At 38.2% G+C, this 14,208-nt stretch overlaps 1 protein-coding gene across 2 annotated transcripts in view; it reads left to right on the top strand.

Moving 5' to 3' along the window:
- GALNTL6 (polypeptide N-acetylgalactosaminyltransferase like 6) overlaps positions 1–14,208 on the top strand; it is a 1,306,147-nt gene that overhangs the window by 511,410 nt on the left and 780,529 nt on the right. For both annotated transcript variants that reach the window (XM_045286961.1, XM_004696123.2), the window contains one exon: positions 10,141–10,307. In XM_045286961.1, coding sequence (XP_045142896.1) covers positions 10,141–10,307 — 167 coding nt within the window. The remainder of the gene's footprint in view (positions 1–10,140; positions 10,308–14,208) is intronic.

Genomic DNA, 14,208 nt, shown 5'->3' with positions numbered 1-14,208 from the left:
GGTTGTTTGTTCTGGGTCTTCTGATGCCTGCTACCTGATCCTATGGACACCTCATGATCACACAGGCTGGTGTCTTTCTTTCATGTTGGCTCTGTTGCTTCCCAGTTAGATGGCCGCTTGTTTATCTTCACATCTTTAAGACCCCAGATACTATATCTTTTGATAGCTGGGTACCTTCAGTTGTCTTCACCATATTTGCCTATGCACTCATTTTGTCTTAAGAGATCATGTCGGGAAGGTGAGCATCATAGAATGCCAGGTTATAAGAACAAAGTGTTCTTGCATTGAGGGATTACTTGAGTAGAGGCCCATGTCTGTCTGCTACCTTAATGCTTAACATGTAATATATGTACACAGATCTAGGTCCCTATTGTTACATATAGATGTATTTACAAGTGTATGTGCCTGTATTTATACTTCTATAAATGTCCTTTGTCTCCTAGTTCTTTCCTTTATTTCCTTTTACTTTCCTCTTGCCCCACTATCATTTGGGTTTCAGTAATTCCTCTCGGCTACATTGTACTTGATCAAACCCCACCAGGCATTGTACCCCCTCCTCACCAGTGATTTGAGATCACTTGCTGTTCCCTTGTCCCTAGGTTTGTTGGCAACCCTGTTCCTTTCCCCCACCTTCCCCTCTCTCATATCACCCTAGAACGGTCTGTCCCATTGTTTTTTCCTTGGGAATGTTTATCCTGCCAATGTTATATAGAAAGACATGAGAGAAAAAAAAAAGCCTAAAAATAGCTCCAGGTCTGTCTGTTGACCTTTATGAATGTTTTCCTATTGAGTTTGATGAGGTTCCAAGCCCCATCCCCAAAGTCTATTTTTGGGATTCCTTGGGGACTTTGATCCTTTGCTCCCCTTGTTGCCCTGTGGTACTCCCTTCCTGTTTCACCCTCTTAGGGGGGTGGCATCAAACCAGTCACAATTCCCACACTGTGTCTCCAGTGTCAGTGAGTGGACCCCATGTCCTGGGGTATGGCCTGCCCTATGATCCTCTCTGTGAATTGGCTATTCTAAGCAGGAATATCATCCTTGGGGCTTGGTGGGCCAGGATGCGGTCTACTCTCTCTCCCTTTCTCTCTACTTCCCTCTTAGTTTGTTCCTATGTCTTCTCAGCAGACTCGCCACTCTCACTGAACTGTGTCTTCAATGCTACCCTCTGTAGTACATTCTTCTGGGGAGGTGGCTCATGTAGCTGGGATTGGGGCTGGCCCTGCAGACTTCTCTGATGGTTTGCTGCTTCATGCAAGTATATTGCCTTCAAGTGTTGGCACACCAGGTTGAGGTCTGGTCCCTCTCTCCCTTTCCAGTGGAGACATAAACAATACCCTCTCCATGGGTAGGTTAGTGCCCTATTCCCCCCTATACATGTCTTTTTTTTCCTTTTCTCCTCCTTCTTAGTTGTCCCAGTCCCAAATTTAACCCACTGCATCACCAAAGCTCTCTCAACCTTGTCAGCAGTAATTAAAAAGGTGAAAGAAAGGAGAAACTACAAATATGACCATTAAAAAAACAAACAGTTTATATGGTCTGTGGTTTATAAACTTAACAAAAATAATAGCATTTCTTAGAGATCCCTGCCTATCATTTGTATTCAAGATATTTTCCTAGAGAGTTAAAATATATTTTATATGCCTACTTCTAGATTGGGTACCTGGAGAGCAGACCCTGCAATAAGAACTTGAAATCAATAGTGTTAAGGAGGTATTTAGAGAAAGTATCTGGTAACAGTGGTCATGAGGACACGAGGTCGTGGATGGGAACTTGGCAGAGAGGTGCTGGAGCTGTTTATCACTAAAACATCCTGGGAGACAGTACAGAACAAATCTTAGAAGTGTGTCACCATCATACTATGTATTTTGCGACTCTTCTATTTGTTAACATTTGGTCCAGTGACTGTAATTTTCCACAGAATTCCAGATTTTTCTGTGTAGTCAGGAGTGAAGAATCCTTAAGGGGAGATGTGCAGGTACTGTTAGAATCTTCTTAGCGTGTACCAATATGGTAAGTGTTAAAGGGTCGCTGATCATGAGTTCATCGTGCAGATTAGAATCTGTACTCTTAGTCTCTCCCTCCAACACAGCAGACCTTTACCTTTAAAAACATGCACACTGTGTCTCTCTGTGTATCGCATCTTTGCTATGCTCCGACTGATGGCTGTCCTTTTGATATCTCAAGCTTGTTGCTGTTGAGTGTGCCAGCAAGTCAATTTGGACTCATGACGCCCCATAGGATAGAGCATTGCTGCCCCTTGGGGTTTTCTAGGCTCGAACCTCTATGGGAGCAGATCTCCAGTTCTTTTCTCCCATAGAGCTTCTGGTGGTTTGGATTTGACAACCTTTACTTAATGGCAGAACACATAACCCTCGTGGCTCCAGGGCACCTTATTTCAACCGTACAGCAGTCAAATTGAACTCATTACCTTAAAGGCAAATTCTCCCTACTCTCAAACATGCCCTGGAAACACTGTGCTCCTAATACTAGTCCACAATACATCAGATTATTTTCCCAAGTCAAAAATGCATTACTCAGTAAATTTTTTCCCACTATTGGCAGATTAAGTTAATTCTACCCCTAAATACATTTTAAATATGTCTTCTGAAGGTTACCATTATCTCTGACCTGGATTTCTGCAACATTATCCCAATTGCCTAAGGTACCTCTCAAATACTTCTATAGCACAATCTTATACCGCTACACTATCAATTTTACCCTCAAATGATACCTCCTTACCATGCTTTATCTCTGACTATTGTTTCAATATCTTCAAGTGAGAAACAATGTGTTGCTCATTTTTTTAAGTCTACACTTTGGTTCCTTATGTAAAATATTTAGTAAACCATGTGACTTGATTGATTGGGTGAGTAGAAAGAGTTTTTATTATCTGATATGTGAAAATAATTTGAACTCATATACATATATTAAAAACAATTTTTAAAGAGCATGCCTTAGTTGCATACTATCAATATTCTGGATTTTTTTATTTGTCTCTTTCTGGCTGAAATGTCTATGACAGTTGGCTTAATGTTGTAGGGCCCCTGAACAAAATACCAGAAAATGGGTGGCTTAAAAGAGCAGAAATGAATTTTTTGATAGTTTTGGAGGCTAGTTCAAATCATGGTCCAGGCCATGAGGGAGGGAAACAAAGAAACAAACCTGTTCTTTGTGTCTCCTAGTGTCTGCTGGCTGCCAGGGGTCCATGTAATTGTCTATCTGCTTTAGCTGCATCTGTATCCATGGTGCCACGAAGCCTTTTTTGTGTGTGTTTTGTGTGGTTCCCTCTTCCAAGACATCACTCAAAAGGAGTTAGGATTAAAACTCACCTTACTCTCCTATGACCACTTTTATTTAGCTGATAATTTAAAAAAGCAAAAAAAAAAAACATTTCCAAATAAGGTTATATTCATTGGTACAGAAATTTTGACTTTAATATAACTTTAGAAGGTACATGCTTATCCATAACTACTACTGGACATGTCATTAAAATATGAGTTTACTGATTATAAAATAGGACTCTGAATGCAGTTCTTATTTAACTTACACACACACAAACACATATATGTCTATACATTTTGTGGGTGTATATACAGAGGGTACCAAAAAAAAAAACAAACCAGAGTTGCACTGGGTAGAGAAGTTTTCATCGTATGCATTTTTCCCAGTAGGTGAGCATCAAGCAATTTACTTTGACTTAGTACACCCAGTGGCATCACCTGGGAAGGTTCTCTCTGGTCAAAGTAAATATTTTCCAAAAAGCAGTTTCACTTGAACCTCATTTTTGTGATAGCTGATTTAAGAGAACAGCATATGGCTGTGAAATTTTGTTTCCTGCTCCGAAAAAATGATGCAAAAATGTCTGTGATGTTGAACAGTGCTTACAGGGACAGCGCCATGGGAAAAGCTCAAGTATATGAGTGGTTTTCTCATTTTGAGACAGGTGAAATGTCAATTGTTAAGTCAAATAACAAACCCTGTTCTAGATGTCTGCCAACTTCCTGAGCAGACAAAAATGTCAACTCATAGTGCACTTGGACTTCGTTCCCCCAGGTCAGACTGTTAATCAACCTTTCTATTTAGAGGTTCTGAATAGATTGCCTAAGAGTGTACAACAGAAAAGGCAGACCAGGACTGATTTTGCCACCATAACAGTGTACCTGCTCACACAGCCATCTCAATGTTCCAATTTGGGGCAAAAAACTGCATACCTCTCTTACCTTACACACCTTAACTCAACTGACTTCATTCCATGTGACTTCTTTTTGTTTCTGTGAATGAAGAGAGACATGGAAGGACAGTGATTTGTTGATGTAGAAGAGGGGAAGAAAAATACGAGGGGGTGCTGTCAGCCATCCAAACAGATGAGTTTGAAAAATGCTTAGAATCACAGATTTGATAATGTACTAAGTGTAATGGAGAGTATTTTGAAGGTGATAAGTTTGTTTTGTAAAAAAGTTTAAATATATAGCTTTGTGAAACATTCCATTTGGGGGAGTACCCCTGACCTTATTAAACATATTAATTACATCCCTCAAACTTAGAGATTCTGACTTGCAAAAGTAGGTACAATTATTCTGAATATTGATATATGAAAGTATAATTTTCTTGATCCCTTGGCTTTATTTAAAAACAATGGTCCTACATAATTATGACCAGGTGTGTTGAATTTCATTAACATTTTCTTCCCAATCTGTGCCATTCTTTATGGAAGCATCCGTCTCCCCATAGTCCCTTGGAAATCATTGACAGATCAGTTTTACGTTCCACTTTTGGCTATTTTACATTAGAGAAACATGTATTTTGGGTTTTTTTCAGCTTTTCATTTCTATTTCAAACCACCATCTTGATTCTTTCACCTTTGATTCTTTCAACTTTTAAAACTTCTCTTTGAAAACATCAAAACCTAGTAGTTTTATAAGTATTTAAAAACAAAATGCAGTGGTACTGAGGTATGGCAATAAATGTTTTGTTTTCTCTGTGTGTAAAGACAGAACCTCTGGGGGCACAGTGGATCTAGACTGCCAGCCCAAACACCCGTGGGTCAAGCCCCACAGTTGCTGTGCAGGAGAAAGTTGAGGCTTTGTGTGGCAGGAAAGGCTCCACAGCAACAACAATTTCCTTTTTCTTTGTGTCTTACTTGTCAGGCCTTATCAGGGGTGATTCAGGGCACTGATTCAGAGAAATTGCATTAGATAGGCTGCATCAGTGTAGGTACAGTGTAGCACTCTATTTTCAAATATTAAATTATATAAATGTATTAATTTATCATTCTAGTTTTCTATTTAAGAAGAATTCAGACCCCAAAATTACAGGCTAAGGCAAAAGAAGTAAGAAAACTTGAAAAAGAATTAAGTATTTAGATAACTCAACAGAAGCTGTATATGGACCCCTGATGGCTAATTATTTACACATTGAGTTGGCAATCATATGGTCAGTGATTCAAACCCACTCGGCCCTCTGAAGCTTTAACATAATGCAAGATTAGGAAACCCAAAGGGGCAATTTTTCTCTGATTGACATTGATTAGATGGCAGTGGGTTTTTCTTTTTGGCATGGGAGGCTATGGTTTATGTACAGAGACTACAAGAGGAAAACTACAGAAAAGAGTGGAAAATAAAAAAGAAAATTGAAAAGGCAAATGGAAAATAGACATAAACAGAAATTATGATGGTAAGTTCATTAGTTTATTGTGCCAACCTGGCCAATAAACACATGTGGGGTCAATTAAAGGGCAGAGGGGTAAATGGCTCGGTGATCCTTGCCTTTCTAGTTCTCGGGTCTCTTGCTTTGTGATGGTCGTACCAGGGTGCAGCTGCCTTAGCAGTTCCCTGCTTCAGCTGGCAAGGCTGACTTCCTGCAAGACATCCCTGCAAGGAAAAGGCACGTGGACCTACCGTGGTGCAGCCCTGGGTGCTGGAGACTCCTGCCAGCGCTGAGATGCTTACACATTCACTGACTCAGCTTTCCTCCTGCAGTCGGCATCATTGTGTCTGTTTTGTGAGTTAGAGGATGACTTTGTGGACTGGTTTTGGACATATGGGTTTATGAGTTAATGTTGGACTTGTGGGTTTGGGCAGCACTGGGTTGGGATGTTTTCCTGATGCAAACTTAACCTTTATATAAAACTCTCTTATTCATGGTTTTCTGTGGATTTGCTTCTGTAAAATACCCAGACTAATACATTCCGGTACGTTGGGAGTGGGGTACTGGAGAAACAAATCTTAAGACGGAGAGTAGATGTTTGTTTGACCTCTCCCTCATGGAAGTTTTTCTTTGTCTAGCCAGAGGTCAGATAAAGCCACATTTTACTCGGTTGTTTTCTGGGAAATATGGGAAGTGGGAAAATAGAAAGTTTGTAAGCCCACTTGCTCTGAGCCATGAAAATTTGATCTTTAGATGGGTTTAGGCCATGCCTGCAAAGAGAGCTTTGAAAATATATGCCCCACCCAGTAATTTGGAGTACTCTGGAACCAGTAGTCTTTGTCAAAAGATGGAAAAAAATCTACAACTATGAAGAAAACTCCTCTCTGGGACTGAATGTTAAAGGGAGCCTGTGAGCAGGCTGAAATGCTTGCTAGGTGACCACCTGGATCTACTTGTTGAGTGGAAGTGGGAGAAATGCAGCAATAAAGAGACGGGTTGAGTTTGACCACTGATACCTGTGGACTTGGTTTACAGGACAAAGAGGGGAAGATGAAAGTGGGTTGACTGGTCTAAAGTTCATGACCTACCATGAGAGGGCCAGGCTTATTGAGTAGGTGAGAGCCCATGGTCTAAAGGCAAGGTGACCAATGGGCACCCTGTGGAGGCTGAGTGAGGCAGCCCATATTGAGCTGACCAGAACCCGACCAGCTGGAGATTTTTGAGCCTGTGAACTGGTGCATATTGTTGATGACTTCCTGGATAGTCTGTCTGGATTTGACTTTGCTTATGAATACAGAGTTCACAAGGTTCCAACTGGAATGAAGATTCTTCATGTCAAAAAACATGATTGTGTTCTCTGAGAACTGGGTTGATGTAAGTGGGCAGTATATAAATTGGATACCCAAAATTGGGAGAGAGAAAGGCATGAAGTGGTTGGTTTACAAACTAGAGTGAAAATTTGGTCTATATGGAGCAGCAAAAATTTTCATAGAATGCAAAAATAGTACTGTAACATATTTTTTAAATTTCAACATAAGTACAATTTACAAATATAATACATTGAAAATTATGTATGGTATTTTATTCTTTGGCATTTCTCATTTGAGTGACTTTTTTTAGTAGATTGCTGTTGTTTAAAAGGTCATGAAATTTTTCACAAGAATTTGTTAACTTGTATTTCACACATAAAATGGCTTTCAAAGTGTCAACACTTAATTATGAATTGTTCTATGTCCACACTTTAATTACCGTAGAAAAAGCACGTTCAGTTAACAGCATTAGTTCCTGGTAAGGACAGTGCGCATTCCACAATTTTTAGTGCATCATTGTATGGAACATGGTTTGTTTCAAAATGATGAAATATTTCTAACCATTTGTTCTCTATTGTGATTTTTGCTGATGCCCAAGATTTAACCTTTTGCTTATCAATATATTTTTAATAATACCTCATTAAAAAGATCATTTTCAGAAATATTACTATATGGGAAATTTTGAGTAATATGATCCAGTGATTTTTGAACATCATTCCAGTACTGTCTGCTAAATTCAAGAAAAATGAATGTATTTATGAAATAAATAATTACTTACCTAAATTATCTGAATAGCTGATTTGTTGACATCACTTGTTTAACTAGCACTAGCACGCAGTATGATGTGTATCGTCTGAGAGACAGTTACAAAATGTTTTCGTCATTGACAATGCCAAAAAATGCCATTGTTCATTTAGTCCAAACAATAGTGGTCAAATTCTAACAACTGATAACAATGCGAACTTTGATAATCAGTTCTCGATAATCAGTCTCAACAATTATTTGTCATTAAAGTTTAACATTATAAAATTAACAAAAATAATATAAAACTCATATCCTGGCGAAATAGCCACATGGCATCCCCAAACCGTATATTCTTCCCTTCCTGTTCTCCCGCCGTTCCCTAGCTTGTTGTGCATTCTTTCCAAAAATCAGGACTTTTTTAAAACGCCCGGGACAAATTGTTAAAACTCAGGTCTGTCCCGCCCAAAGCGGGACGTCTGGTCACCTTAATTTTTGAGGAAGTACCACCAGAATACGCCTTAGAGGTGAGGTTGGGCACGTTGCCGGGAAAGAAAGCCCACCACCGCTAGACAAAGCAGTGGGTCACTGAAACGAGGAAGCTCTTCCATGAGTTGGAATGACGGGGTGGCTGCAACAATGGTTTCAAGCCAATAAGTATCGTGAGGTTCCTATAGTAACAGGAAATATTTCCTTCTGTTATGCAATAAGGTTACTATGTGTTAGAGTCAACTTGAACAGTAACAGCAAACAAGGAATATATATATACATATATATGTATTTATAGACATGTAAGAGAGGCATTTTTAAGATGAACTCTTCATAACTATTATGAAATTAAAAAGTCATAAATGGGCAGGTTAAAAAATAAAATATTTATGCTAATATCTTAAGTATTTTTATCTGAAATATTTTATTTCTTTCACAGAAAAAAAGTAAAACTTGCTAGTTTTATTACAAAATGTTATATTTGTTGCCCCACCCTGTAACTTACCTTGTTCAGATCAACTGCAATATTTCGTGGGTAAGAGTTGGATTTTTACAGAGCCAACGTCGCCCTGCTGGAGTAGTATTTAGCACTGGGCTGTTAATAGAAAGGTCATTTATTCAAAACCACCATCCACTCCCCAGGAGAAGACAGTGCTTTCTTCTCCTCCGAAGCTGCACAGCCTGGGGGACACAGGGATGTTTCTTCCCTGTCCTGTACTGACTTGATGACCATGAGCTTGGTTTGGGTTGGCTTCGCCCTGGGGATCATGGACTGCTAACGTGCCGCATCAGAAATCCTCTACAGTGATAGTATGAGTCAGATTGAAGTTGTTAACAGTGGGTTTGTTTTGTTGTTGGATTGGAAGCATAGTAAAATTAAGTGTGAAAGCAACTGATTTGAAAGATATAGGAATTTGAATATTCTGAACAAAATCCGTTACATGTTTGTAACACATGTACAGTTCAAAATCAAATTTAAGTTAATTTTACCATCTAGATCAGATTGGAATCAGTATGCAGGCAAACAATGACCTATCAGCTGCTCCAAAGCTAGGCCTCCCTGCCTGTATATCCAGATGTCCAACTTCTTGTTTGTCTTCAAGCTACACCAAGAGAATCCATGAATTTTGTAGTTGACCGGAACGTTACCCAGTTTTTGATTTGAAATAGCTCATGTTGTTCACAACCTTAAATGGATTTGTCATCCTCATTCAATCATAGACAACTCTGACATGAAGAGGCAGAGCTAAGAATTCAAGGCAATATGCAACTTCCTGCCCTCATACTGCTTATAAACTAATTAAAGAACGAATGCAATACATAAAAAGAGCAATTGCTGTGGTAAATTGCTTTAAAAATATACAGAAAGTAATGCTAGTTCTCTGTCACATCTTGGGTTATTTCACAATGAAAAATAGCAATGTATTAATTCTCTTGGTAGAGTTTTTGTACAAAATGTGATATGATCTTCACTTGAACTTAATAGACAGATTCTTGTTAGGGGATTGCATTCAGCATAGGATAATTTGGGATGAAATATTTATTTCTTTCCAGTGCAAGCTTTTCTCGGACCCCCTTAAAACTAGCTAATCACTGAAACATTTTACAACTTACTAAATTTCCAAGGATTCAGAAAATTCATCTAAAACCTTAATGATGTGCTCAACAGAAACAATATTTGCCCATATAATGTAGCCTATTTCTATTAGACATTTCAGTGCACTTCTTACATGGCTTCTGGTATAACATATGTAAACAATTATTTCAAGTGAGTGTTAAATAGATCACTAAGAAGTTTCTTGAATGAAAAGAGTATTATCTATAGATCTGCTTGGTGACCGATTAGACAAAGTCATGTTTTCAGTTATCTGATAATATAATGTGTGGGTAACAGTATGCAATGTACTTATGTTTTGTGTTTGACATAGCCATGTTATCCTTCTGTCATCTCCAGCTGTAAGCACAAGATGTACCTGGAAAGGCTGCCAAACACCAGCATCATTATCCCATTTCATAATGAAGGTTGGACTTCGCTCCTCCGGACCATATACAGTATAATTAACCGAACTCCAGAGAGTCTCATCGCAGAAATCATTCTGGTGGATGACTTCAGTGACAGAGGTAAGACACAATGAATAATCCTTTATCTGATTCTTTTATTGCCACCTAATCATTCGGGCATAAAAAAGGCATTAGACAAGTTTTATGGTTTTATTCTGATTTCAACTAGATGATAATTATGAAGGTTTGCCTGTCTTATGATTCCATGAGATAATGGTCAAAAGTAAAAGAGAATGAAAAAGTATTGATGTCCTGTGAAAAATTATAAGAAACTTTTGTTGCATGTCTATTGTAAATTGTATGGTTTGGCAAAATGCCTTGCATTCTTTTAGCTCCAGAACAAACCACTGCAAAGTATAGGATTGTAATTATAATATTCAAATATTGCTAGGAAATCTGCGTCTGTTACTGACAAATATTCACTCCATTATTTACCAGTATAGACCTTTCACCACAATTGTATTTGCATTGCTTAGATTTTTGAAATAAGAACACAAATATATTTTTTATAATGGGGTATTCTTGCTATTTTATAATATCTAAACAATTAAAACATCTGGTGTAACAAAATCTGATGTTTTTTTTACTACTCTGTTAAAGGCACAATTTGTTTATAAGACACAGATGTAACTGGGGTTATTAATATTTTAAGATAAGAAAATTATCTCTTACTGGTTTGAGTAGAGGACAGAGATTTTCCTCTAATTATATCCATATTTTTTACCTTATATTTTATAACATGAAGGAGCATTTCTTGATGTTGCAGTATATCTGCAAGAGAGAATGACAGGAATATAATTTGATTTCGTAGTATTCTTAGGTATCAAAAGGCATGGTGAGATCATAGGGGTTAATTTAAATTGTGAAAGTTCCATTTGCTGCAAAAATATCATTTTCTGCATGGTATCCATATATCTTTTAACAAATAAATATATCTATGTGTTAATTTTGAGGCTTGTTTTAAAAGTTCTAGCATTCAACGACATTTCAAATACTGATTCAAAAGCTGCCTTATATTGATACACACTGGGCTTTATAAGACAAAAATAAAGTTGTCCAACACTATCCCATTAAAATATATAATAATCCTATCAACTTGATAATTTGATTTTGATGTCAAGTGGGTTTTTCCTTTTCTTACTGGGTAGTCATATTTCCAACAATACCTAAGAGCCAGAGTGTAAAACTGAAACTTTCAGCAAATAAGAAAAAAGAATTAACAGCACATTTGTTATCTTTGATTTGTAGGATACTTTTAAAAACAGTAATCATAATTACATTACACAAAATGAATCTTTAATGTACTAAGAAAGCTAAAACTTTTCTGTCAAAATGGAGTAAAAGTTGGAGCTGCAAATTTTCAAGTAATTGATCTTTTTGGTCGTTGGAATTATTTTCAACATAATTAACTTTGTCTTGAAAAGCTATTTGTCACAGCTGCATTGTGACCTGAGGCTAACATAGTAGGACACACTTGGCAGCAGAGAAATGTGAACTGAGAGCATTTTTTGGTGAATATATCTGAGAAGTACTTTTCAATTGGCAGTCTTTAAAGTGGGAAGAAATAGTGGCACCAACATTGATCTTGGCTTCCAATCACTGTCACCTTTTTTCACAGCAGTGACTTTGATGGGCTGCCCTTCTGCGCAGAATATTAGCTGGGACGTAAACATGCCCCAGAACACTGCCATGTGGTGAGTGGTAGTGCAGTTGAAAAAAAAGTGAAATAGTAGTTGTGGTTTTTGACTGTCTTATCAGAGCCCTGCTTGTGCAGTGATGAAAGTATTCAGCTGCTAACGGAAGGTCTGTGGTTAGACCCATCAGCGATCCTGTGAGAGAAAGATGTGCAACTCTGTAAAGATTATAGCCTTGGAAATCCCACTGAGCAATTCTTCCTTGCCCTATGGGGTGGCTGTGAATCACAATGGACTCAATGATGCAATTTTTTAAAATTAAATAATCATTTTATTAGCGGCTCATATGACTCATCACAATCTGTACATACATCATCTGTGTCCAGCACTCTAGTACATATGTTGACTTCATCATTCTTATGACACCCGCTTTCCACTTGAGCCCCTGGTGTCAGCTCATTTTTCCCCTTCCCTTCTCCCTCCCCCCTCCCCCCAAGCCCCTGATAATTTATAATGTATTATTATTTTATCATATCTTACCCCATCCAACGTCTCCCTCACCCACTTCTCCGCTGTCTGTCCCCCAGGGAGGAGGTCACATGTAGACCTTGTCCTCTCTTCCCCCTTTCTCCCTCTCCTTCCCTCCACCCTCCTGCCATCGCCACTCTCTCCACTGGTCCTGGGGGGATCATATGTCCTGGGTTCACTGTATTTCCAGTTCCTATCTGTGCCAGTGCACCTCCTCCAGTCCAGCCGGATATGTAAGGTAGAATTGGGATCATGGTAGTGGGGTGGAGGAAGCATTTAAGAACTACAGAAAAATTGCATATTTCATCGTTACTACACTGCACTCTGATTTGCTCCTCACCTCCCTCAGCCCTTCTGCAAGGGATGTCCAATTTCCCCCAGATGGGCCCTGGGTCCCCACTCTGCACTTCCTCTCATTCACAATGTTATGATTTTTTTTTTTTTTTTGGTCTTTGATGCTTGATACCTGACCCTTTCACTGCCTTGTCATATTACAGGCTCGTGTGCTTCTTCCATGTGGGCTTTGTTGTATCTCAATTAGATGGCCCCTTGTTTATCTTCCAGCATGTGGGACCCCAGATTCTGTGTAATTTGTCAGCTTGGCACCATCAGCTTTCTTCACCGCATTTGCTTATGTACCAGCTTTGTCTTCAGCATTCGTGTCAGGGTAGGCTGGTGTGCTTCTTCCTTGTGGGTTTTGTTGTTTCTTAGCTAGATGGCTGCCTGCATTTTATTGGATATTTTTATGGATCAAAATTATTTTAATGACTATGCTAACCTTTCACATAGTCTATTCCTATGAACTATCAAGTTGAAAGCAGTATTTCATAATCATTAAGCCACAAATGATTAAAATTTTTTGAATATTGCTTTTCATTTTATCTAACCCAATAATATGAAAAGAGTCAACTTTGAAAGAAATGATGAAAGGACTTCAATAATCTTGTATAATGTGAGGTAATTTTAAAGCTAGCTGTAATACAAAAGACTCCTTCCTAATTCTTTGGAGCACAAAATTACATGTGATTAATTAATTGGTGAGTATGAAGTTTAAGTGGACATTAGAAGCACGACTCCTGCTTTCTGAATTCCAGACCAAACCAATTATTCAAACTCATGAGGACTCTATTGAATGGAGTAGAAATGCCCCTGTGGGTTTCTGAGACTAGCTCTTTATGGGAATACAAAGACTATCTTTCTCCCCTGGAGCCAATGGTGTTTCCAACTGCTGGCCTTTGGGTTATCAGCTTAAAGTGTAACCATTACATCACCAGGGCATTAACATGATGAATACAAACCAGATCTCAACTCCACTGTTAACCTTATAACATTGGTTAACATACTTCTCTTTGTTTCAAAGAGCGACCTTTCATAGAGTAGTTTGACAAAGCCACCAAAAAGCCTGTGTAGGTTATACTTAGCCTAAAGAATCACTGTCCTCAACTACTGATTTCTACCCTTGCGGTATTACCAAACTGCTATGATGTCATTGTGTGTTTTAGAGGAGATACACGTAGTCTAATAAAGTCTAATATATGGGTATCTATCTATATCTATTTATCAATCAATCTATCATCTATATATATAGCATCTGTAATCATCTCCAGAAACAGTGGTAGTGGATTAAAGGGCATGTAGATGCATACTCTGGTAATTTATGCATTTTGGACATTTTAGGTGCTTTCAACATAAAAAAAAAATCTTCCAGTTTGACCAATAAGGATTATTACTTCAGAAACTGGAGACATTCAATGAAATTTTAAGAGTTTGCTTAAATAAAAGAGAAACAATAGATCTTC

The sequence above is a fragment of the Echinops telfairi genome, unplaced genomic scaffold (assembly GCF_000313985.2).
Source record: "Echinops telfairi isolate 266 unplaced genomic scaffold, ASM31398v2 ScPeMD7_9;HRSCAF=40, whole genome shotgun sequence".
NCBI classification, from domain to species: Eukaryota; Metazoa; Chordata; class Mammalia; order Afrosoricida; family Tenrecidae; genus Echinops; species Echinops telfairi.
Note: the sequence above shows the minus strand (reverse complement) of the source record. Positions and strands in the feature narration are given on the sequence as shown.